Genomic DNA, 27,148 nt, shown 5'->3' on the forward strand with positions numbered 1-27,148 from the left:
CCCTGCAGTTAAGCAGGGCATCAAAAACTGAGTTTTTAGGGCTCTCGGTTACGGTTCCGATTTAGACCACTGACTGTATAAATATGGACGACACAGCACCATTTCCCTCCACTATGCAAAACTTGAAGCCAAACTGTCATCAATGAGATGGCTGTCATCCAAAATACACACCTTTCATATCATCAAATAACTTATTACAACACCCTTATCATCCACTTTGTAAAATATTTGCCGTGTTAGCTTCCATTGCCATCTAAGGTAACGTTGGCTACCAAGTGAAAAGGAGTCGGGCTGCATATTATGCTATTATCCAAGTCGATTTCATCTTCAGACCCTCGGACTGCATGCAGTGTAGTGACACTGGTTTTATAACACGAAAACCCACAACTTTGCTCTTCACTGGATAACAAATAGTTACTATTCTTTTTTTTCCGTTCTCACTACCCTAAATAGAAAGAAAGACCCTAAATATTACCTACATTTTTTCGTTTCGCGGTTCCTCGCCGGTGTTCGTCCCCCCTCAGCAGCACATGCGTTGGACTGACAGCTCATCTGTAGTCGGCTTTAAAGCTTGCAAAGCAGCATCACAACTCATCACCGTCATTAATATCTGCTCCCCAGTCTGTTTATAACCGCGAACTGCCTATTTTGAAACAGGAAGTATTGTTGTTGATATTCGCCTGGTCTACGACGTCTGCCCCCTGCAAATGGGGGTGGTATTACAAACACACACAAACTACAGCTCTACACACCTTTTGGCATAGTAAAATACCTAAAGTATTCAAACCTCTTCGTTTTTGGACATTTTGTGTTAATACACTGTAAAACACAAACATTTTAAAAACTTTTCAAATGTCTTAAAAATGAATAACTAATTTCTTATTTACAGTAGTATTTAGACTCTCAGTTCACTACTAGGTAAAAACCCCTTTGGTACCAGTTAAACCTGTAAGACTCTCTACCAGCTTTGCACACCCGAATTTGGGCAGTTTATCCCATTCTTCCTTCCAAATCTTCCATCTTACACTGTCTCCTTTGATGTTCTAGGAAGTTTAACATTCAAAACCTTTGGCTCACCTCTATTTTTACAAATTATATTTTGACATTTAAGCAGTCCAAGTCCTGTGAATAAACTTAAAGAGTGCAAGGCTAAGTAGTAAACTGCCAGAGGTAAAACAAACAAATGTATGTCAATCTCATAAAACAGGTCTTTTTCAGCAATTAATAGGTAAATGTCCATCTTTTCCACAGCAGTGGAAGTATATGAAGCCTTGAAAACTGATGTAAACAATTTCTACAGGTGTCCCAACTTTTGATTACTTACAGCAACAAATTTTGTCTGTACAAAGGAAGTGTTGGTAAAGACTGTTCACATTTGGAACATTGCTTGGACAAAGGTAATTAATTTTCTGAACAGTGGTGTAAATCTTGGCTTTGCCTGGACTACTAGTCAGAAACTTGTCTAGAAGCTAGTCCAGTCTTGGCTGTTGTTGTGCTGAGGTGAACCATCAAATTATCCCAGGTTATGTGCACTCTGAAGCTTTTTTTTTTTATTAAAGTATCTCTCTGTATTTGACTGCATTCATCATTCACTCAATTCTGAAAAGTCTGCCTGGCACTGCTGTTGAAGAGCACCCCCACAGCGCAATGTTGCCACCACCATGCTTCACTGTCGAGATGGTATTAGACAGCTGATAAGAAGTATCTGCTGTTCACTGACCGGATGTAGTGCACGTATGTGTACAGAGTGACACGCTGATAACGTGGTATAAATGCTATTATCTATGGGCATGAATGCAGGTGTGCCTGGAGATTTTGATTTGCCCTTTGGTGCATCTTGGGCAAAAATTTTGAATACCACTGCAGCAGAAAACCCTGATGACTGAGGCAGAGTAGAAATTCAACAGAGGCAATATTTTTAACAAAATGTTTATTTTTTCAGGGGTTTTTTTTGCCCAGGACAACTTAATCAAGGAGAAATAAGTAGTAATATTTTTATTTGAATTTTTTTCAGTTTTTACATTTTGTCAGAGCTGGATGGTTAAATTTATCAGAATTGGTCAAAGAAAATCAAAATAAATGAATATATAATACATTAATAATTAATTCAATACAATAAAGTGAGGCATCAATGATGGAATAACAATGGCCCAAAAAACGGAGGGTTATTGTTTTCACTGCTTCTTCTGTGGTACTGCAATAATCACCAGCACTAAATCAACAACAGCAGAGAAGGAATGGAGCACTCACAAAGTTCTGTACCCCGGCCTCCCAAAGAGGAAACACTTTTTAAATTTAAATAATATTTTTATCAAAGCTTATGTTTTTTATATTCATAAAACATTTCTAAAACTTAGTCTTCTTTAAACTTTTTTTTTTTTTTTTTTTTTTTTTTTCTTTTTTTCCTTTTCAGAGATTTTTAAAGTTTGTCTCCTTTTTACCACAATGTGTCCGTTTTTGCAAGTGTGGTTGCCTGTGTGTTGTTGAGTATCAGTATCTGTACCTGTGTGTGTGTGTGTGTGTGTGTGTGTGTCCTTGGCTGATGCTTGTTGGAACAACTCTGAGCTGTCAAGCGCTCATGTGATGGTTAACGCCTGCACATATGACCATGATGATGTGTTTTTAAATGTGTATGGAGTGTGCACATATGTGTGTGTGTTTTGTGTCTTTACACTGCTTTACCTGTATTAAGGTACTTGCAGTAAAGACTTTCATACTGAGAGGTTGCAGCTGGCTCAAGCAACAAGGTGTGTGGCCTTTAGTTAGCTTTCTGTGTGGGTGTATTCATCTGCTGAGAGAGCATATCCAGGAGTGTGATGTGCTAGAATGTGCACGAGGGTGAGCAGACTGAGTGAAGTGTGCGTCTCTCAGTGCCTACATAGCGTCAGTGTAAATGTACGCAGGTGTGAAAGGGTGTGTTCGTACTGTTTGAGGATTTAGGTACCAGCAGGTGAACTTCTTATGTTTGCACGGCTGTGTAAAGCTTTTTATGAGTCTGTATAGCCACTGCATGATGTGAGAGAGGACATGTCTGTGTGTGTGTCTGTGTGTATGTGTAATAGAAGGCACAGAGGATGGTGTGGGAGGCTCAGTCTCTCAGGTCCATGCTGGAGCCGAACAGGGCCACCAGCTGTTCCTCATAGTGGGCGATGTTCCTCTTCATGATCTCTTTACAGGAACCCAGGAGGCGCTCGAAAGCCTGCACGTCTATTACTGTGGAGCGGGAGAGAGAGAGAGGGAGAGAAAGGAAGAGGGATGTTAGGTATGTCTGTATAAATCCACTTGAGTTGCTCAGCCTATAAAATGCCACAATAAATGAAAACAATCCACTCAGTTTATTGTTACTGGCTCTACAATCTTTGACAAAATCAAAAGTAACAGATAACTGGACCAATTTGATCAAACTGTATACACAGTTAACACTGAAAGGGTTAAAAAAAAAAGAGGGAACACCAAGAGTAAGGGTGACTGACAAAATTTACCATGAAAAAATGAACTTGTGTGAATAAGCACAGAAAGATGTGCAATTAAGTAGATTTCACAGCACAGAGAGGAGAGGTGAAAGAGAAACATGACCAGCTGTTTAAAAAAAAAAATAATTTCACTTTCAGAAGTGAAGAGCTGCTCATTCACTTTAGAGCCTAAATTAGTGCACCCACCTTAAAAATGAAATAATACCACATGGCCTTCAATTAACAAAACACAGAAGGATGACAGACGAGATGAAGAGCCAGACCCAAACAGTGAATACAACAGGAACTGTTGTATGCCTGAGTGAGTTAAGTATTGTTAATTAAAGCTTTTCATTTTAAATCGAGTGCAAACTCCATAAACGTTTAAACGCACTAAGATTGCACAGGACTGTTCACATGGTGCTTCAGGTGAAAAGCTACTTTATGTACACATCCGACTTCATGATCAGTTTTCTAGTGAGCAGCATTGCATCAATGTTGACAAATGGGCTTTACAAGTGTATCAGAGTGCCTTTCTCTTACCCAAACACTTGACATCACCCACTGCATAGGCTGAGGCGGCCCGGGGCTTGTTAGTGACCAAGGCCAGCTCCCCAAAGTACTGACCCCTGCTACAGCGTGTTATCTCCACCTCTGCATTGTCTGCGTGGGCTGCTTTAGTCTGTGGAGATGGGGCAGAAGTGAGGGGAACAGAGCAGAGAGGAGGATTGAAGGTTAGGAACTACTGATTTTTTTCCCCTTCAGCGAGAAGCGCTGAACAGCTGACTATGATTCACGCTGTTGCTAGGCAAAATCAGGCAACACTTTTGTACTCTGGTGGATTTGGAGTGTGGGTTGACATTGTGTAAATGTGCTGCACAGAACCTACCTGGTAGAAGAACTGTATTCATGAAAATTCCTGAACCAACACAAACGCTTTAAGAAAATTCACCTGTCTGATATGATTTTTTTTTTTGCCTTTCATTTATCTGATCTGTTCTTTATTTAAATAATTAGTTTTAATTATGGCTGAACCAAGAGACAAGTGACACCTGGAAATATGTAGAGTAGACGTGGACAGGAAAAATCTTTTTACCTACATGGGTCTATGAAGGATGCTCAGAAAAATAAATTACCCTCCACACTAAAATACTTAAAGTAGGGCAATTAATAAATGAGAAAGGTGAGGATAAGCGTCTTACTTTACTCTTCATCATTATCTTGACCTCCCCAGATTCTACAATGTAAAAGCAGTCAGCCTTGTCTCCCTGAGGAGAAAGAAAACCCACAAGTTAAATCCACACTGAAAAATAGGTATGTATTGTATGCACATCTTAAGAACCCTAAACACTGCAATGCATGTCACCCTTTCCCTGTATAAAACAACTTCTTACCTGTGTGATGATGCGCTCACCATCTGAGAACTGCTTTACGCCTAATACGTCCACTATCTTCATCCTCTCTGTTACCTGGAAGGACAAAAAGAGGGAGAAACACAGGTACATGGAGAGAAGAGCACTGGGAAATGCGAGGTAGAGAGGTAACCTCTTCTTCTCTCCTCTGCTCTACTGTGGCTTGACCATCTACTCAACTTTAGTGTTCTATACACTTTAAACTTTTTGGTGCAAGTATTATGTATGTCTAAGAAAAGATTTGCTTAGTTATTATGATAAATAAATATAGAGTGCAGGCCAGAGCTCTAGCCATTGTAAATCTTTTTCCATACTCAACTTGCTGGTGTTCTGCTGTTAGCTGGATGGCTAGCCTCACATGTGATGAGAAACAGAACCAACTCACAAACTGCTAGAGCCTCAGAATTATTTGCACTGGCCACAACTGCTATACTCACCTCCAGTGATTTGAGTAAGGGCACAGACTCAATGAAGCACTCGTACATCTTCCTCTTCTTGGCATTGTTCTTCAAAATGAGTCTACGAAATGTGGCTCGGTCCTAGGGAAAACAAACTCAAATAAATAAACACCTCCAGAGGCAAAGTCTCTCTGTTTGACCACTGCTAGTCTTCCTCTGTTCAGCCACAGGGTGGAGCTGCAGCAGTAAAAACCAACAGAATTATGCTGGCTCCATTCATAGATAACAGGACTCCATTCTTAACATGTCTGAGCATCTCAGCTCAATGTACTGTATTTGGTAACTGAAACTGGACCCTGCCTGCTCACAAGTTTATACACCGAGTTGGCAGTTTATTAGGTACACCAGGCTAAACCTAGTGCAATCTAATACAACACTCACTCCTGCAATAAATCCTCTTGCATTAAGGTGATAATGTTCAGTTTGTGTTCATAATGTTTTAGAGAGGTGTTGATTCAACAGCGTAATTATTTTGGAAGATGTACTTTGACTGTGATGCCTTATACAGAAAAATGTTTATTTAGCCTAGTCTCAAAAATATAAATGGAGTGGGCAAAATAATAGAAACACTTGTCAGTATATTGCAACACAATTCAACAGCACCACAAATGTTACTTAATACAGCTGAATCAAAAGCTCACAAAAGAATTTCAACAAAACTGAAGTGCATAACCTTAATGGAGGAGGATTTATTTCAGGACCGTTTTATTAGACTGTATTAGGTTTAGCCAGCTCGACCTAATAAATGGCCAACTGAGTGCATAAACTCATGATGATTGCCAAATATAGTAAGAGTACACCACAGTATCACATGTCACACTGTCTGGTTTTGCTGTTTGTGTGCATTTGCCTATGTGGATGTTCTTACCAGACCCCAAAGTGCACCCTCCTGGGTGGCGATGATGGTGGCGGCGCGTGGCGTGTTGTACATGAGTGCCAGCTCGCCGAAGCTGCCCTTATTGTTATACTGACCCACGCATGTTCCTGATACCACTATGTCATACACACCCCTGGTGAGAGAGAGAGAGAGAGAGAGGGTGAGACAGAGTTGACCAAAAAAAAAAAAATCCAAAAGGGAACACAAAATATAAATTACAATATAAACTACAACGATTTATACCATTTAGCCAAAGTTGGCAATTGGTGCTGTTTATTGACCTACTGAGTGATTTAAATATTCATCTAATTACAGATTATATGACAGGACCATGTTCATCTGGCACACTGGGTTACACAGTTGTTGAATCTGTGTTTGTGTGTACGTACCAGTCTGTATAACTGTAGTAGCTGCAACTGTAGAGTATTTACTCACACACTTAATAGTTACATATCTGCATGTAATGTATCACAAATCAGAGTCATAGTGGCACATGTTGCTTATAGAGAGTAAGAGGTTATTAGAGCAGCTTTGTCAGAGCAGCTCTCTGTTTATATACATGAGGATTCAATAAGGGAAGGTAATTTGCAGCGTCGCTGGTAACCAGGATTAACCAGTCATTTGGAACAGCCTGTGCTCCCATTAGCTGTGTAGTGCGGCAAAGGTCCTTGTTCCTGGTGGAGTATTAAGTTTATAACAGGGACAGTGACTGCTTGTGTCGTTGGCTACACAGTTCAACAGAACACTGTTTGAAATACCGGGCTGCTGGCTCTTTGTTAGGGGAGTGACAAGTTCTCGCAACATTAAAATGTGGCAATCTTTCTTGTTGAGGCAAAAGCTGTCTCGCGATATCAGTATATAGAGAGCAGCAGCCAGAATGACGGGGTGTGAGGGCACATTCACATTCCGGTCTTGGGTCTAAAAGAGTTTCCCCCATCAATACGCATTACCCCTGTTAAAAACTCAGTTTCATGTAGCACTCCCCTCAGCGGTTGTGGTTAGGATAATGTCAGAGGAAACATCTCGATGGGGAAATGGATTTCGACAACACTGGCATAGACTCAACTCCCTGCTGTGTTGTAATGCACAGGGCTGTGTTGGTTGGGGGGTGAGGGGTTGCAGGGGAAATGTTGTAGGCGATACGATACAGCCACATTGTGACAAGTCGACAAGAGTGGCTTCATTCACGTTTCCAGCCTGTGAGTTTCTGTTGTGTTTTGGTTGGCCATGCTGATAATGTAGCCTACTCTACCTTAGGACCAATTCTACCAGTGTGTCTGCACTGATAGATAATAACATCCAGTACTAACGAAAACGCACGGCACGTCATTATGGTGTGTTAACTGTGGCCCACATTTGACAGTGAAGAGCAGTGAATTCTCATGCTAACAAGCTAAACAGAAGAGTCTTCTTCCAGTGGGCATCCACGACCTGATTGTCCATCATACATAACTGGTCAATGCAGCACCTTTGCTAGATGATGCCACTGTCCAGTGTGATGCGGTGAGGGTGAAGATAGCACAGCTTCAGTTAGACGTTAGAAGCTCATACATATAGTTCATGCACAGTCATAAGGTTTGAGGAGACTCGTGTGAAATCAGTAGTTCATGCACAGTTATAAGGTTTGAGGAGACTCGTGTGAAATCATACAGTAAGTTGAGCCTTGAACCTTTTACAGTGTTTGCATATTGTTTTCTTTAACTGCATATGATCATTCATACTCAGAAAGTAGAACTAAAGTGACATTCATTACAAGATGATTAGTTAAAACATTTCAAAACGCACCAAATGCACTTGCATTGTTTGCATTTTGTGACTTTCTCTCAAATAAAATACTATTTTTCCAGTCATATTTTGTCACTGATTTCTTAAAAAAATAGGGGTAAAATATCATTTTGTCTTGTGAGCCAAGTGCATCGTCACACCCCTGCTATTTATTAAAGAGAATAAGCAGAGATCAGTGATACATTTTACACCATAAACCTCCTTGAGCCAAGAAGGGCAGATGTAAAACAAAGCACCAAGATTCTTTTAATAACAGTTTTTACTTTTTGACAAAAACACACAATTCAGCCACAATAAATTATTACCCCAAGGACATTCATGTTTAAAGTCTTATTCTTCAACTGAGGTACAACAAGAATACAGTTGGTGTATTCTGAAGTGTGCTACTGTAGCCACAGCATGAATGGACATTACTCTGTGCTCTGAGAGGATGTGTGCATAGTAAGGCTTTTCTCTGCCTAGTCAGCCCTTGGGCAGTGCCTTTATTGATTTTTAACCTCCCAAGTCTGAAGCTGCAACATTTCACTGCCAACAAATACATACAAGAAATGGGAGAGGAGCTTCAAAGTGATTTGTAAACAACCAAGATGTTTCAGCATTATCAGAAAAATGCAACCATTAAAATGTTGCGATAAGATCTAGTGGTATACTGATTTCAAAACTGAAATCTGTGAAAGTCAACTAGGTAGTTCATTATTAACTTGTAAAAATATAAGAATACTAAATCTAGAGCTAATTTGTTGGAATTTTAACATATATCCAATCAAACTTGTGTGGCTGTGTTAAAGCACCATCAAACTTTCAGCCAATCAGAGCCAAGTACCACAACATTCCTTTTCACGTCATCCCTCCCATTATATATTTACTCCACGTCGCTGAAGGTTTCTGAGTAAATTCCAGTTACTTCCTTTGTTCATAGACTGAGAACTTGACTGTTCAGGCTTATCATACAGTAGCACACAGGCCAGCTAAATGCTACCGTTATTTTTTTTCAGTTTCTTTCCTGCGTTTCCTTTTTCATTTCTGTTTATCCCTCCATGTCTGCGTGTGTCCATGCTCACACCCCACCCTGCCGGTGACATTACAGTAGCTGCCACCTACGCTTTTTACAGGCCACAGAAAATCCCGGGGTTGTATATGGCCAGGGAGGCATGCTGCTCTTAAAGGTCATCTCATATCTCATGTAAAGGAGCAGCCTGTGTTAGAATGTGTATATGCAGATGGAAAGATGGCACACATCAAGTGAAACTAAACCACTATGCTGAACTGATACGTACCATGCCAATAATGAAAAGAAGCTGGAGAGAGATAAACAACGACCAGCCACCAGTCCAACACTGGTAGGTCTGTTCTCTCTTTGGTGCCAGAGGTTTTCTATGTTAAATCATCACTTGGCCAAGTAAAGAGTTATAAATGTCTGTGGCTAGTGAACAAAGAAGTGTTAAATCCTTTCAGTGAAGTGTCGTCTCGGGGATTATCATGGAAGCTTAAAGTTACCGCTATATTTTAAAATGATGAATTTAACCTACGATGTTTTCATTTCACCTTTTTACACTATAAGGACCTGAGAATATCATTGTAGTAATTAACACAACCGCCTGAGGCTCAATGTGTATTTATAGTCTTTTTTATAGTAAAAATGTGCCAGTTTTTTCACCGCAAGAGTGAGCAGACCTATTTTACTGTTCCTGCAACTTAACACTATAATCCATCACAGGCTACAAAACTGTCCTTGTAAAGGCCTGTGTACAGTCTATTTTAGCAATATGAGATTGTATAGACAGACACAGACAATCATAACTACTAACAGTCTGATGAAACCAAAGCCCTTCTGCATAGACCAGCAAACTGGCCACAGATGTTGTAAATCTTTAGCACTTTAGTTATTCACATAATAATTCCACAAGTATTCACTGCATTTAAATACAAGAGACCTGTAATTAAAGACATCTTTTAGAATTTTATACTGTTTAGTTGTCGGTGTCACTGTCAAATTCAGCTGTGTGATCTCTTGTGAAGCTGTAACTGATGGCATTGGATTCACTGCCTTGTATTTTCTAATATTTTGACTCCTCTGTGTATGTAAATTAGCTCTTTTCCATGCAGTGCAGTTAATTCAATACTTACACACAAGCATCTCCGTTAATGACCCCCAACACGGGTGTCTGCTGCCTACCTCTCTATGACGTAAAAGTTGTCTCCATCATGTCCCTGGTCGATAACATGCTCCTGGGGTTGAACCCGTAACTCAAACATGGCGTCCAGCACCTGAGAGAACTGTTCCTGAATGGGGGAGGAGAGGAAAGATGGCATTGAGGTGAAGAAACAAGTAGCAACAGTGGACGTGTGTTTGTGGAATTCAACAAGCAGCTCGTGTGAATGCTTCTCAAGGGAGACATGACAAAAATCATTTAAAATAATAAAATTATCCCACGGTGTTGTTGTCTCTTGGGTTTGAGTCCATCATAATCTCAAAGATTTATCACTGTTGATGCCAAGTGCATGGTTCACAAAGGGAACAGGAAAATATTTTTAAAATATCAAATTAATTTTAAAGCACATCTTCTCAGCCAAAACAAACCTAAATAAATCAAGTATAGTGACATCACACAATCATATGATTTTAGGAACTGCCTTCGGGGAAACAATCCACACTACTGATGCCCAAATATAGGAGGGTTTCAGCCATGTAGGTGTACTACAGCAGCACATAAATAAAACACTAACATGGGCTCCTATGAAGGTTTTTAGGTGAAGGACAAGCAGAGTAAGCTGACTAGAAATTGCAGTGGTTAAATATACAATGTACATATAAAAAGATGCTTAATAATACTTGCCTGTGCTTTTTATCAGCTGACCTCAACACACTAAACAACAAATGTAAAGTGGTCATCTCAGTAAGGACTGAATATCTGAAATCAGACAACATTACTTGCAGGACTACTGCACTGTGTTGTACTGTTTTCATTCTTCTGGTCTCTCAGTGTAGGATTAATGGTAGTAGATGTGACTTGTATCAGTATTGATCTACATAGACTACATTTTTTTGTGTGAATAATGAGTGGAATGCAGTTTCTTTCATACATGGCTCACTGAATGGTGTGATGAGGACATCATTCCTTCTTTAGAGTTCCAAAGAATTTTATAATCTACGAAAATGAGCATTGAAACTGTTCTGGACGCTTCATGTCAGTGTTTCCGCCTGTATACAAGTACTTTTCTGCGCTGCTTGGTTATGCTGTGTACACCTCTCCTCCTGTGAATGGTTTTAAGTTTCATTTACCTGATCTAGTGTTTTGAAGAGAAGGATGTCTTGGCAGGCCTCCTGCAGTCTACAGCGCTGTTCATCTGTTTTTGGGTGTACGACTCTGGGCTCCGTATCCTCGTCATCCTCGTCTGGGTTGAATGCCTCTGCACACACTGCAGCAAAGACATGTAAAACCATTTGATGCATTGCATTAATATGTCCTGTGTGATCATATTGCAATTAGATAGAGCAAACAATTCAGGTAACAAATCTTCTACAGATTCATTCAAAGATGAATGAAGGGACAGTAAAAGGTAGAAATGCAGTAAGCCTCCCATCAAAAAGTACAAATAACCTTAACAATGACAACAACAGGTTGCAGGCACTTCAGGTAATGACCAGAATAGCTGTTTAGTAGGAATGGAACAATAGCGAAAACTCACAAAACAATATAGTGACAATAAAAAATCCATGATATATTATCACAATATTTAAAGAAATTTAAAAAATGAAAACAATGAAAAATGTTAAATAATAAATCTGCATTTTTGTACGACTTTTCTTTAACTTAAAATGCTCCTGCTTTCCTTCTTTATAAAAAAATAAATAAAAAATAAAAAGTAGCCAGCCATGACCTAAGCATGTGCACAACCTTGACAGGAAGTATTATTGGCACTGAATGAATTTGCACAATTGCAAAACTAAAGATAATACTTTTCCCAGTGCTTTGTGTGAGGTAAAGCTGTGGCTTCACTGATTCTAAACAACCTTTGTAGAGTCCACACAACATAATGCATGTCCATCATAATGATATAACTTTAAAGTATTTGTGACAGTTCTGGACACAAGATGCACAAGTTAATAAATCATGTTATGAGTTTTACACACACACACACACACACACACACACACACACACACACACACACAGATGAGCAAAGAAAACCACATAAAGCCAAAACAAAAAGCCGGAGACTGCATTAAAAACAGTAAAAGAGAGAGTACAAAGACAGGTAAGATGTTACACAAGCACAAAGCAAAGAGGGACATCTTGTATAACACAAAATGAGGTGATGGCCTGCAGGAAAAGGAAGAGAGGACATCATTACTGTAGGATGCTAAAGGAGCCCAGAAGTGAGGAAATGACACATGCAGAGCAACGTTTTACCACAGTGAATGACAAACGCTGACAAGGTTACTTCAAACTGTCGTCACGTCTGCGTTTCCTTCAACTATATAGCAACACTGTCCTCTTACACTTCTCACATGGCACTTGCCACAAAACACATGGAAGTGTCTGAGGGCGTGTGCAGTCTCGAGTTAAATCCCTTATCTCTCAGCATTCATACCAATCATGGTTGGAGCGCTGTGACCTCTGGAGGGCAAGCAAGTCCATCATGTTCAGCTTCAGTTGCTGGAATTAGATTTGTTTTGTTTCCCCCATGCTGCCATAGCTTCTATCTTCCCCTGGCAGGATGACAGGATACCAAAACACCCAACAGTAAACAAGCTACTGGCGAGTCGGTCTGCTTTGTTTACAAGCTCCCTGTTCACTTAAAATAGGTCAGTGGAATAAATTCTAATGCAAATATGTAATCAAGTCAATCAATCACCTCCCAGTTTTCAGCCAAAGAAACTTCTGTGCACACAAGACTTTGGCATACGTTCCTGAGATCACTGATTTCTAATGACATGGACGACGACAACAACAACAACAGTAGTTTATTTAGAGTGCTATGTTCACCAGCTAGTCATTAACTGTGTCTGTCTGCCAGGCCTAGCCCCCGAAAGCCAACTATTCAAATTATTAGTCAGGAGACCCGTCAGCTGACAAAATTCTAATTGAACCTTTGTATTTATTTTATGTTTTGTCAGTCAGTGTGCATTACAACAGAAGGTAGGGCCAGCCCCCATTAGTTTGTCATCTCCTTCACCTCATTTGTGTGTGCCAAGCAGCAATCTGGTCAGTGCTTCCCTGCTGTGTTTGGGGGGAATACCCACTTCAACGGTGACAGTGTACAATGCATGGATGTACAAGGTCTGATGGCACTATTAAACAAGCTGCTACACAGAATGAGAAGAAAAAGATGACAAAATCCACAGGGACAAGACACAAAGGCGAGATTTGTACCTTATTAAAAGTGTTTTCAAACATCATGGTCTGCTTTTACAAGAGACAAGACTTTAACGGTTGTGACAATGTGGCTGCTTTTGCATATTTCCATCCGGTTTATTTACCCATCTCTATTCAAGTGTAATGCACAGCGGTTTACCAAATGTTTCCGCGACATGCATCCATCCGAAGGGGACTAAGAAGCTAAAATGCACAGGGAAAACCTTTTAATGAGGAATTATAAATCAGAGGAATCATAAATACGTATATATTCTTACTGCAGATGAAAAAGAGCCCATGGCATGGCTTGTTTTTTTGACTTATCTACAATGTTACAACAGTGAATTATCACCTTAGATGTGACCTAAAGCTAAAAAAAATAAAAAAATAAAAAAAAGTGTACGCATGTTCTAGTATTTTCCATGCTGAAGCAACTCAGTTTATGCACATCTCGCAAGCTCTCACTTGTGAGACTTTTTTTCTAGCAAGTTGAAGTATTATGTGATAGTTTAAGGATTTACTAGAATGGTCAATCTCTGTACAACCTACAAATTCAACACAGCAGAAAAAAGGACCTTTGTAGTAACATCTCTGGGATACATGATGAACATCACAGTGATGCTCGTCTTTGTTGTTGTATCAACACAATTTCTCTTTAGGGCTCTAAAAGGATCATTATGTCTTACAACATTACCATTACAAAGACAGCTTTTTTTGTACTACACAACATTCATCTCAATAAAAACTTTAAACTACTTTGCCACATCTGTATACAATTTGCTGTTTCAGCTACACTTTAGTAAAGTTGTCAACTTATACAAATGAACAGTCCATACTCCACAGCAAAACTTTATAACACTGCTGTATAAAAAGCAGGGTTAACAATAACAGTAGGACAGCAATAAAGATAACCATCAGGTGACACACCCAGAGCCCAATCAAAGTGCAGTGCTCTGTGACAGCTGACGACATCCAATTACTCATATGCAAACACTAGAGCTGTACGAGAGAGAGCATGAGAAAACAAGAACACCGTACACACAAGATCACAGACACCAACACAAACAGCGTCACAAACATTCAAAATCCAAAACACACGGCAGTGGTGCCTCTTGACACTGTTTTATTATTATTTACATGCATGACATACGTAAATGCACACATCAACAGAGACAGCCACAAATCATTAAGTCTGCTGCTTGGCCTCAACAAGGCTTCACAAGCATGACACACACACACAAGCTGTGGGTGAACCACTTAGGCAACAGTGAGAATGCAATGATTCCCCTGGTGCAGATTACACAGAGACATGACGTCAAACACACACACATGCTGGTGAACACACACACTCACATCTTACCTGACACTCTCCTGTTGAATCTGCTGGGTGGTGGAGCTAGAGAGAGAGAGAGAGAGAGAGAGAGAGAGAGAGAGAGAGAGAGAGAGAGAGAGAAAGAGAGAGAGAGGAAATTAACATCACTGTTTTAACATGACATTTCATACAATATTGTAATTACTTTGAAACCCTCATTACTATTTCCTGCTTTGAACAGGTGCTAGAAACAATAACTGAAGTGAAAGAAAAGGATTTATAAAAGAAAAAAGGGACAAAACAGTGTGTTGGTGAGTCAGAGTGACAGCAGCACTGGAGAAAGAAAGATACTGACAGACAGACAAAGGAAACAAGAGGTGAAGATATAAAAAGCAGGACACATTTAAAGATATGGGCAGACGTGGGAAAAAAAAGAGAGCGAGACAGAGCATCACCAGGAAAGAAAATGTGAGCCAAGACATGAATCAAGACAGGATGAAGCATTTTCAAAGTTAATATTTTTATACACATAACTGCTACTGTAAGCAGTGGTGCGCACACACACACGCACACTTTTGCTCTAACAAATGGCATGGTGACAAATAAGAGTGAATTAGCAAATAATTTAATAAACATCCTTACAAGTAAACTGCAGTATGTATGAGGAATTATGTTTTGGGAGATACAATGATGAAAGGGTCATGGTACTTTCCATCCAATCTAATCCATTGGTTTGCCTGAACCAATTACACATTCCTTCCTCCAAAAGCTAAAAAAAAATGTTAGCCTCTATTTTTTTTTTTATTCCTTTGTCAACTACTCTTAGGCTCTGTGTTTATCACAAATGCCCAAACTGTTGCAATGCACTGTCTGGATGCACAGATGCGGTGGAACACTTGGCATACGTGAGGCACTAGGATTTCACCTTTATTGTGCCTCTGCTTTTAAAATTAAGTACTAAATAAAAATAAATGTAAAAAATACTGTCAAATGCACGATGCTGCCTGTAAACAGCATGCCAGGACAGAGCCTTGCTAATGCTTTTAGACGTGGTGTCTAGGTCTGACCCTGTAACTGAAAAATTGTATGTCTTTCTTAACAAAAGATCATGGCTAATCAGTGTTTAGCTTTTTGTTTTTTTATTCACATTAATACTGAGTGTAGGCCCATAAGAATGTCATGTGCCTTTTATACAGGGCCAGAGGAGCTAATACACTGATTATGTGAGGTCCACTTATAACGGGATACAGATGCTGATATTAGTCAGGAAAGAATAATAAAAAGCCTACATGTATTATCATCTTGGGACATTAATGGTTCAGTGGAAATATCCAGAGCATTTCATGCCTACTGAGAGGTTTGCAGTCAAGATATTAAGCTGAACAGCTTAACAGGCCAACTTAAATCTACTCCTAATTATAACACAGCTAAGTTTTAAAAGTCAAATGCCAGCACCAAGTGCAAGCAATTATTGGCATATGCATTTGCATTTTTATTGTTTAGGTTAGGAAATAACCATCTGCTAAAAAGTCGACATTCATCCATATTTTTTCTAACACTTATCAAAGCTAATGCAGAATGAACACTTCTTTTCACTTGCTGATGTTGGGCCCATGTAACAACAGCTCCAGTTTCAGGCTTTGTCCAACTAAGCCCCACAAGGACAGACCCAGACACCATCCTCTTGCCTGGCTTCACACAGGGTGAGATAACTTGCCCATCTTAAAAGAGCAGTCTGCTAATAAAATACTGAGGGTTGTTGTATGCCTACAAATGCACACACTGTAAATGTGTATAACACCAATTCTAAGTAAATAATAAAATACACTGGCTTTCATGCTCAAGCTGTTGTTTGAGATGGTCAAGCCCATATTTTGTCATAAAACATTCATGGATGACACAAACTGGCTTTAACTCAAGTTTGCAACATCATCAAACCAAACACAGGAACAAAGCAGAAGATGCTCCCTGGCAATATCCAAACAGCAATTGTATTCAAATGTACTTTCTGGTCATGATTTCAGTGCATACACTTGACACTAGACAGTACTCATCAGGAGGGACACTGCTGATAATGAATATCAGGACTAAGAAAGTGGCAAATCTAGAAAGAATCAACTGTGTGCATGAGGGGCTACTGTATGTATCTACAGTATATCTGTATGCACACAACATGCCTAGGTGTGTATCTGTATGCACACAACATGCCTAGGTGTGTATGTAGAGTATGTACAGTGCCTTGCGAAAGTATTCGGCCCCCTTGAACTTTGCGACCTTTTGCCACATTTCAGGCTTCAAACATAAAGATATAAAACTAATTTTTTGTGAAGAATCAACAACAAGTGGGACACAATCATGAAGTGGAACGAAATTTATTGGATATTTCAAACTTTTTTAACAAATAAAAAACTGAAAAATTGGGCGTGCAAAATTATTCAGCCCCCTTAAGTTAATACTTTGTAGCGCCACCTTTTGCTGCGATTACAGCTGTAAGTCACTTGGGGTATGTCTCTATCAGTTTTGCACATCAAGAGACTTAAATTTTGCCCATTCCTCCTTGCAAAACAGCTCGAGCTCAGTGAGGTTGGATAGAGAGCGTTTGTGAACAGCAGTTTTCAGTTCTTTCCACAGATTCTCAATTGGATTCAGGTCTGGACTTTGACTTGGCCATTCTAACACCTGGATATGTTTATTTGTGAACCATTCCATTGTAGATTTTGCTTTATGTTTTGGATCATTGTCTTGTTGGAAGACAAATCTCCGTCCCAGTCTCAGGTCTTTTGCAGACTCCATCAGGTTTCCTTCCAGAATGGTCCTGTATTTGGCTCCATCCATCTTCCCATCAATTTGAACCATCTTCCCTGTCCCTGCTGAAGAAAAGCAGGCCCAAACCATGATGCTGCCACCACCATGGTTGACAGTGGGGATGGTGTGTTCAGGGTGATGAGCTGTGTTGCTTTTACGCCAAACATAACATTTTGCATTGTTGCCAAAAAGTTCGATTTTGGTTTCATCTGACCAGAGCACCTTCTTCCACATGTTTGGTGTGTCTCCCAGGTGGCTTGTGGCAAACTTTAAACAACACTTTTTATGGATATCTTTAAGAAATGGCTTTCTTCTTGCCACTCTTCCATAAAGGCCAGATTTGTGCAGTATACGACTGATTGTTGTCCTATGGACAGAGTCACCCACCTCAGCTGTAGATCTCTGCAGTTCATCCAGAGTGATCATGGGCCTCTTGGCTGCATCTCTGATCAGTCTTCTCCTTGTATGAGCTGAAAGTTTAGAGGGACGGCCAGGTCTTGGTAGATTTGCAGTGGTCTGATACTCCTTCCATTTCAATATTATCGCTTGCACAGTGCTCCTTGGGATGTTTAAAGCTTGGAAAATCTTTTTGTATCCAAATCCAGCTTTAAACTTCTCCACAACAGTATCTCAGACCTGCCTGGTGTGTTCCTTGTTCTTCATGATGCTCTCTGCGCTTTAAACGGACCTCTGAGACTATCACAGTGCAGGTGCATTTATACGGAGACTTGATTACACACAGGTGGATTCTATTTATCATCATTAGTCATTTAGGTCAACATTGGATCATTCAGAGATCCTCACTGAACTTCTGGAGAGAGTTTGCTGCACTGAAAGTAAAGGGGCTGAATAATTTTGCACGCCCAATTATTCAGTTTTTTATTTGTTAAAAAAGTTTGAAATATCCAATAAATTTCGTTCCACTTCATGATTGTGTCCCACTTGTTGTTGATTCTTCACAAAAAATTACAGTTTTATATCTTTATGTTTGAAGCCTGAAATGTGGCAAAAGGTCGCAAAGTTCAAGGGGGCCGAATACTTTCGCAAGGCACTGTAAAAATTACTGCAGGTAGTGCAATGTAGGCCTAACTTCACAAAGGTTTATTCAGCTACTGTACAATGCTGACAAAATACTAAAGTACAGCTAAAGCTTATATATGTAAGGCTCCTGACAAAGGATCTCCCAGTTCTCCCAGGTCATTTTTCACAGAAACACCTTTTTATATTACAGTCCACACCAACAACATAGTCGTTTAAATAAAATGGTTGAAAAAAATTTAATTTTTTTTTTTTTTTTTTTTTTACAGCAAGGAGGAAAAATGCATAAAGAGTGACTTCAGCATTTCAACTCTTGGTATGTGTTAAGTCTCACATACAGTATATACAACACATGCTGAATTTTTTTTTTTTTTTTTTTTTTTGGAAACTTTTTTGCTTTACCTACCTCACCTTATTCTACCTGACCACATAAAAATATGATTTAATGCCATTTAAAAATATGACATGGTCAGAATTTACAACAAGGATAACTGCAAGTTAGTAAACATACAAAGATTTTAAAACAAAAAAAATGGCTTTGCTAATGTTTTATCTAATGCATTCACATGTTCATTACAACTCGGGAATATATAGTGCAACTAACACTTAATTTGAACATGCATTTTGTTTGTGTATAGGAAAGCTCCACCAGCCCCCCTTTAACACTGCTTTTTATGTAATGCCTCTGACTATTGACCTATTTGTGAAACGATATTCATTTAATCTTATAAACATATTTTAGAAGGCTAATTAATCAGATGGCCTATATGCATTGGTTAGTTGCTGAGCTGGCAAGGTACTGTATGTTTACCGCAGGTCATTCCTCCCCACAGCAATCAGACTGTACAATACATCACTGCAGTGATAAGCTAGGTGAAAGTATGAGGGACTTTGTAATAGTCAACTGAGGTGCAATACTCAAATCCTGGGGTAAAATGCATGGTTAATATGCACATATGTAAATTCTGTTCTTGATTACTGAAATATTTGATTCTGTCTATTTTTGAGTACTTGGAATTTATCAGGATGTGTGTGCGGTGCTTGTTCTCATGGTGTTATGCTGTCTGTTCTCTATTGCTGCTTGAGGTACTGAAATTTGTTTATCAAGATATGTGTGTGGTGTTTGTTTCTCATGGTGTTATGTTGTTTGTCCTCCACTGCTGCTGAAACACTGAAATGTCCCCATTGAGGGATCAATAAAGTACCTACCTACCTATGTTATATACAGTACAACAGCTCATGCTGGACAGTATCTTGGGAGATCTAAAGAGAATGTACAACTAAAACCTTTAATGGCAAATGAAGAAGTACACACACAGACCTCTCCTAAATCAACACACATTTCAGTCATGTCAAGTGTGGCACTATGCAGTGCAGACTGAATGTTACCAACAATATCATCAGTATGAATTCTGCAGAAACATCAATATTGCTGGTCTGCATATAGACTGAGCTGCCCATACCAACCTGTAGAATGCCTGGTCTTTTCTGTGTAGTTAATTGAACACCTGTAGATCAATCATACAGCAGCAGAAATGATACGTGGGTTTTATCTGCAGTCTGATTTGTCCGAGTTGATGTGCGTTCATTTTACACATGGATGCCACAGCGGCCTGACTTTGTTTAAACCGCTGGACATAGCAACCGTATCAGTCAGGATCCTGTCCTGAGGGATACAACCTACCCAGCTGGTGCACCCCGAAGTTTGACTGAAGGTTTTGCACTTGCTTATGACAGTACTTGCACATTAATTTTCCTACACCTTGCCGGACTTTTTCTACTCTCAAAAGCTCTGCACTCTTCATAAATACTTTCATTCAGACCACTCCATGCAACTACATTTATGTCTACAGCCAGTGTTTTCCACAGAATTAGACTGTACTTGTGGCGAGGTTCAAGGATTTTATTGTCAATTCACCATATGTGCAGGACATACAGAAAATCGAAATACCGTTTCTCTCACACCTAGTATTGGATGCCATAACATTTAGAAACTAAAACAGAATAAAGTAGAACAGAATAAGAAATGGATTGATGCAATTAAGATAAATCTAAATGGTACAGCCAATAAGCTGTGACTCAAAACCATGTACAGTCAGTGACAGTAGTGCAGACAGTAGTCAGTATATTTTCAAAACAAATCAATTGGATGGCTAATCACACTGGCCGGACTGATCAGCTTTCCCATGTGCGTTTTCTGATATTCCCCTGGACTGAGGGGGCAAACATTCAGTGTTAGAGTTTAAGAACCAACATTAACTTTAGTCACTTGCAGAGCAGTCCATATACAGCGCCTTGCAAAAGTATTCATACCCTTTGAATTTTTCCACATTTTATCACATTACAACCACAAACTTAAATGTATTTTATTGGGATTTTATGTGATAGACCAAGACAAAGTATCGCATAATTGTGAAGTGGAAGGAAAATGATATGTGGTGTTCAAGATTTTTTACAAATACAAATCTGAAAAGTGAGGCATGTATTCAGCCCCCTTGAGTCAATACTTTGTCGAAGCACCTTTCGCTGCAATTACAGCTGCGAGTCTTTTGGGGTATGTCTCTCTCTACCAGCTTTGCACATCTACAGACTGCAATTTTTGCCCATTCTACTTTGCAAAGTAGCTCCAGTTCAGTCAGATTGGTTGGAGAGCATCTGAACAGCAATTTTCAAGTCTTGCCACAGATTCTCAATAGGATAGGTCTGGACTTTGACTGGGCCATTCTAACACATGAATATGCTTTGATCTAAACCATTCTATTGTAGCTCTAGCTGTATGTTTAGGGTCGTTGTCCTGCTGGAAGGTGAACCCCAGCCCCAAGTCTTTTGCAGATTCTAACAGGTTTTCTTCCAGGATTGCCCTGTATTTAGCTCCATCCCTCTTTCCATCAGCTCTGACCAGCTTCCCTGTCCCTGCTGAAGAAAAGCATCCCCACAGCATGATGCTGCCACCACCATGTTTCACGGTGGGGATGGTGTGTTGAGGTTGATGTGCAGTGTTAGGTTTCCACCACACATAGCGTTTTGCATGTAGACCAAAAAGTTCAATTTTGGTCTCATCTGACCAGAGCACCTTCTTCCACATGTTTGCTGTGTCCCCTATATGGCTTGTGGCAAACTGCAAATGGGACTTCTTCTTGCCACTCTTCCATAAAAGCCAGATTTGTGGAGTGCACAACTAATAGTAGTCCTGTGGACAGATTGTCCCACCTGAGCTGTGGATCTCTACAGCTCCTCCAGACTTACCATGGGCCTCTTGGTTGCTTCTCTGATTAATGCTCTCCTTGTCCAGCCCATCAGTTTAGGTGGACGGCCATGTCTTGGTAGATTTGCAGTTGTGCCATAGGCTTTCCATTTTTGGATGATGGATTGAACAGTGTTCCGTGAGATGTTCAAAGCTTGGGATATAATTTTATAACCTAACCCTGCTTTAAACTTCTCCACAACTTTATCCCTGATCTGTCTGGTGTGTTCCTTAGTCTTCATGATGCTGTTTGTTCACTAATGTTCTCTAACAAACCTCTGAGGCCATCACAGAACAGCTGTATTTATACTGAGATTGAATTACACACATGTGGACTCCATTTACTAATTAGGTGACTTCTGAAGGCAGTTGGTTGCACTGGATTTTATTTAGGGATATGAAAGTAAAGGGGGCTGAATACATATGCATGCCACACTTTTCAGATTTTTATTTGTAAAAAATCGTGAACACTACGTATCATTTTCCTTCCACTTCACAATTATGCGATACTTTGTGTTTGTCTATCACATAAAATCCCAATAAAATACATTTAAGTTTGTGGTTGGAATGTGACAAAATGTGGAAAAATTCAAAGGGTATGAATACTTTTGCAAGGCGCTGTACATCCATATACAGCGTGCTGACCTTGGCTCTTCAAACATGTCTGGTTGCCAGCCAACAAACTAGCATGCAAACACACTAGCTACAGTCCAAGGGGAGGAGGAAATGAGTGGCGGCGACTGAGTCAGTCCTTGCCTCTCTTTTTAAAACCCTATCCCCCATAAACCTCATCCAAGTATTTACAATGTACAGACAGGTGAAAAATTAAAGGACAATCCCGAGTAAATGAGTGGTCTTTTCTAGGATGACAATACACCCCATCCATAAGGGTCACTGAACACCTATGACAGTGCTCTCCACCACCATCAAAACACCAAATGAGGGACTCTCTTTTGAAAGAATAGCGTTCATCCCTCGAGTCCAGAGACTTGGCGAATCAATGCCAAGGGGCACTGAAGTTGTTCTTGTAGCATGTAGTGGCCCGACACCTTACTTTGTTGGTTTTTCTATAATTTGTCACCCTCCTGTACAGCCAACTCCATGACAGTGCTACCAAAGAGCAAAAAAAATACAATATGACCGCTCGTCTCAACTAAATTTTTATTGATGTATAAACTGGAAAACAAGATATACAGGGGAGATTTGTAAAGTGCACAACAAGAATGTCAAGCTTACAGAACACTTTGAAAGGCAGATGGTACAAACTGAAAGTCTGCTCACTAATTTATCTGCACTGTTTGTTGCGCCGACAAGATGCTGGCCTAATATCTGCAGACAGCCGTTAGCTAGTGTTTGCTCCTCAGTAGGGCTGGACTGAAAAAAATGGATACTGATAAACTATGCAAGGTCTGTATAAACTAATTATTCGCACTGCAGTTTACAAGACTGATGTACTATACTGCAGTTATTATCTGTTACTTTTTCATTTGAAATAACCTTTTTATGCATGTTGTAATAGCTATTCCCACAAAGCAGACATTTTACACGTCACACAGCCCCAACTCATCCACTTGCAAGTAACCACTGCCTACACAGAGCATTTAGTACAGATGGACATGTTTACTAAGAAAAGGTGCACACGCAGGAACTGAGCTTGGGATTTTAGGAATTGATGCTGGATCATTTAAAAAAAATAAAAAAAAATTTAATCTAAAAACCCATTTTTATCAAGCCATAAAAACAAATGTCAACTGATGTTCTTCAACATCAGTGAACTCTCAGCCCACTACATATCAGTTATTCCCTGATACCTATTCCACATTTTTCCTTCTTTAACAAACATTCTCACCTTTTTCTTTCTTTTAAAGTCTATATTTGAGTCCCTTCTTCCCCAGTCCTGACATTACCTTTCTATTGTAACATCTTTCTCTAAAACATTCTCTCTTGCCTCATTTCGTGACATCCCCCTACTCTCACCTAAACAACAAAAAACAAAGGGGAAGAAAGAAAATGGTGGTGAGGTGGAAATCAACATGCCACACAATCTGTTATAAATGGAATCAAACATGTAACACCTCCGGATCCTTTAAGATCTTTCATTCATCGACTGTCAACGTGGGAAATTGACAATTATTTCAACAAACTCATTTTTACCTTCCCCTAATTCCATTTTTTATGTTTCCTTGAACACAATTTGTCTCCTCTCCACAACTCTATTATCTGGGAACACAACCACCCACTAGGAGAACACATTCCAAACTGCTTAAAATGATTTATTTTGAGCCAAGTCAAGCTTATGAACAGGTCAGAACTCTGCAGGCAGTGCAGAAAAGAGGCAAAAAGATTAACAAAATTGTGCACACATGCAAAAATGAAGATCAACACACAGACCTTAAAAAAAAAAAAAATAGGTCATGCATGGGAGCACAGATCTGTCATGTTTCAGTGAACACGTAGAAAATCACCTAACCTACATTACAGCTGAAGTTTACAATGGTTGTCGAGCCGTTTTCGTTCCACATTTTCATGTTTAGACTTAAATTTCAGGCTACTTTACAGTCTGTAGCTCTCAAACTCTACATAAGCACATATTGTACTAGTGAACCACCTGCAGACATTAGACCCATGTGTGGGAGCCAAATTGTGATTATATGTTCATTTGGACACGCAAAGGTACACGAGTCAAGGAAACATCGCTCAGAAACTTCAGCCCCCATACCATGTCTGTGGGAAAATAAGTCAGAGTACAGGATGAGCACCAGTGAATGAATTTAATTGTTCTTGTGCAAGTTGTTTTGGGGGGCATTTTAAACCTAAATCAGAAAAAGACTAGCCTGATCAACATGTGTTCAGCCCGCTGTTCTAGCCAATTTGAATATGAATCATGTATTGTCTCCATCAGTCATGTAAAATGCTGTTTTGTCTGTCAAGAGAAGGTGAATATAATAAAAATGTGTGCACGTGCTTTTGTGCGTTTTCATGTGTGGGTGTGCAAGTCTGACTGTGCAATGTGTGAAGTGCTCTCCCTACAGTCATGTGGCTTGGAGGGGTGTTGGGGGTGGTGGCTGTATCAAGTGTACGCCTGAAGTTGCCTTGGCAACCTAACACAAAGAAGATCTCATTGGCATAACAACACTACCCCCTTGAACCTCCCTCCTCCCCCAACATCCACCCCCCTTTTCCTCTATCCAGCTCATAACAAGTGGCAGATCATCCCTCCCCTCCCCTCCCCTCACAGTCTCGTTCTCTCTCCATCCCTCCCTATACACCCACTCACTGTCATAATAGCATTAACAGATGGAGAGAAGAGACACACAAATGGGGAAAGAAAGGCAGAAAGGGGAGAACAGAGGGAGAACCAGAGGGGTTAAAACAAAATGATAGACCAGAAAGGGTGACAAGAGTGGGAGATATGCATGTTAATATAAAAAAAGAAAAGAGGGAAAAATCTAACTTGTTCGAGACAAATACATGAAAAAGAAGATAAACAGACACAGGATAAGAGTATGACTACGGCATGTGACAACTGGTGATTCAAAAAAAGTAAAAGAAACCAAACATGAAGAGAGGGAAACAATCTCTAACATGTGACATGGAGAGAGAGAGAGAAAAAAAGTGCGCCGAGGAAAAAAGTGAATAAGAGTGAAAACAGGAGAAATTCAGTTCCTGTCTGGCGTTTTCCATTGATTACTCTTTTGAGCCATTCTCAGTGCGTTTGCTTGGCCTATCAATAATCAGCCACTTAGCTCAAGAGGGGATCAGAGCATGAATCTGGTCACTGTGCTTCAGAAAATTCATTTCATTATTTATTTTTATTTTTTTACATTCTGCTATTATTTGCTTTAACAAAATGGCTACCAAGGTGTTATACTGGTGAGACAGATGAGACAGAGGAGACCAAACGGAGATAAACATATGACAGAAAAGCAGATCCAGCGACACGGTTGGTAAGGATTAATTGAACCCTAATCTAAACTACGGAAGCAATGGCAGGCTTTCAAATGGGACAGTTATGGAGAGAGGGCAACATGAACTAAATTTTGACAGGTCTGTTATTTGTCCGCCCACCTGTTGCTACTCACACCTCCTGGTTTCCTTCTTACCACTCTGGCTCCTGGAATAGAAAGTGTGATACACAGGAAATTTTTGCCTTTTAAAAGGACAAGACTGTCCATTACATTATCCACTTTGGCAGTGATTCACCATTTGGAGCCTTGAATGTATTGGACATAATGAATTTGGCAGAATAAAATAGTGACAGGAGCTTTTTTGGGGGATGAATGTGCTGCTGGCAGTTATTCAGCCCATTTTCAGCTCACTGAAAATAGATGTGTAAATAAACTATGAACTGTGCCCAACTCTTGATTTAATGCAATTAAATGTAGAAGCTGTTTGACTTCCTAATTCTTGAATTTCAATACACACAAACAAAGGTTGTGAAAATTTATTTTAGACTGCAAATAGCACAAGCACAGGCATTTAGGAGTGGAGCTAGTCTCCCATCACTTTAGCAGCTGATTCTGTGACATTTATGTTGCCCAAATGTCTAATCTGTGTCCATCTCGAGCATCAGGCCAGCTGACATGTTTATTAGATGTGTGTATACAGCGATGTATCTGAGAATCAGACATTTTACCCATTTATCATGTAAACAAAACTTGGCCAGTTTCACAAATGTGAAGCTTTCCTTGTCTTAATTTCACATGTTTAAAATACATGACCTTCGGGTGTTTTTTGGCTGATGGTGAGATTAAATGAGAAATGTACAGACATTCCTTCGTTACCTTATATTTTTTAAACATTTTAAAGATTTAAAAACTGAGTGATGTAATAAAAAATTCACACATTTCTTTCCCTTCCCCATTCTGTCCACTCACCTACACCATCTCTCCCCTTACCCCCCCAGCCTCCTCCATCTGTTCCTCTATCCTCCCACTCTGTCTTTCTCTTTTCCTCATTTCCTCTCAGCTTCTCATGCTCTCCTCTTCTCAAGGCCTAATTGATAACAGCTGGGTCAAATGTAGAGCAGGGAGCTTCCCTCACGTGTTGCCTCTCCTGCAGGGCTAACCGTCTCAGACGTCACTGTTAGCCTCTGATGGCAAGCATACACACAAATCTACGCACAGGCAAACATACACAGCAGCTTAATCATACACTTAAGCAACCAAGCAAAACCAAATGCACAGATACAGTACTCTATTCATGTGCAACCTCATACAGAGACACACACACACACACACAAGGTGGGAGACAAACAACTGGCAAGCTTGAAAGCAGACTCAATAAAGCAAATCATCAACTCCAGTCTCCCACTGCACACCCACATATACACAGAGATCCCTCCAGAAGAGTACTTTCAGAAAACACATGCAGCTTGTTCATTTGGAGGATAGAGGATTCTGTTGC

At 39.8% G+C, this 27,148-nt stretch overlaps 1 protein-coding gene across 2 annotated transcripts in view; it reads right to left on the reverse strand.

Annotated features, from left to right (window-relative positions):
- Nucleotides 1-2,397: 2,397 nt before the first annotated feature.
- prkar2aa (protein kinase, cAMP-dependent, regulatory, type II, alpha A) overlaps nucleotides 2,398-27,148 on the reverse strand; it is a 41,602-nt gene continuing 16,851 nt past the window's right edge. For both annotated transcript variants that reach the window (XM_020623605.1, XM_020623604.1), the window contains exons 3-11: nucleotides 14,704-14,739; nucleotides 11,268-11,404; nucleotides 10,161-10,267; nucleotides 6,191-6,332; nucleotides 5,302-5,403; nucleotides 4,847-4,921; nucleotides 4,655-4,720; nucleotides 3,996-4,134; nucleotides 2,398-3,213 (exon numbers count right to left, since the gene is read on the reverse strand). In XM_020623605.1, coding sequence (XP_020479261.1) covers nucleotides 3,089-3,213; nucleotides 3,996-4,134; nucleotides 4,655-4,720; nucleotides 4,847-4,921; nucleotides 5,302-5,403; nucleotides 6,191-6,332; nucleotides 10,161-10,267; nucleotides 11,268-11,404; nucleotides 14,704-14,739 — 929 coding nt within the window. In that variant the 3' untranslated portion in view covers nucleotides 2,398-3,088. The remainder of the gene's footprint in view (nucleotides 3,214-3,995; nucleotides 4,135-4,654; nucleotides 4,721-4,846; nucleotides 4,922-5,301; nucleotides 5,404-6,190; nucleotides 6,333-10,160; nucleotides 10,268-11,267; nucleotides 11,405-14,703; nucleotides 14,740-27,148) is intronic.

The sequence above is a fragment of the Monopterus albus genome, unplaced genomic scaffold, assembly GCF_001952655.1.
Source record: "Monopterus albus unplaced genomic scaffold, M_albus_1.0 scaffold305.1, whole genome shotgun sequence".
NCBI classification, from domain to species: Eukaryota; Metazoa; Chordata; class Actinopteri; order Synbranchiformes; family Synbranchidae; genus Monopterus; species Monopterus albus.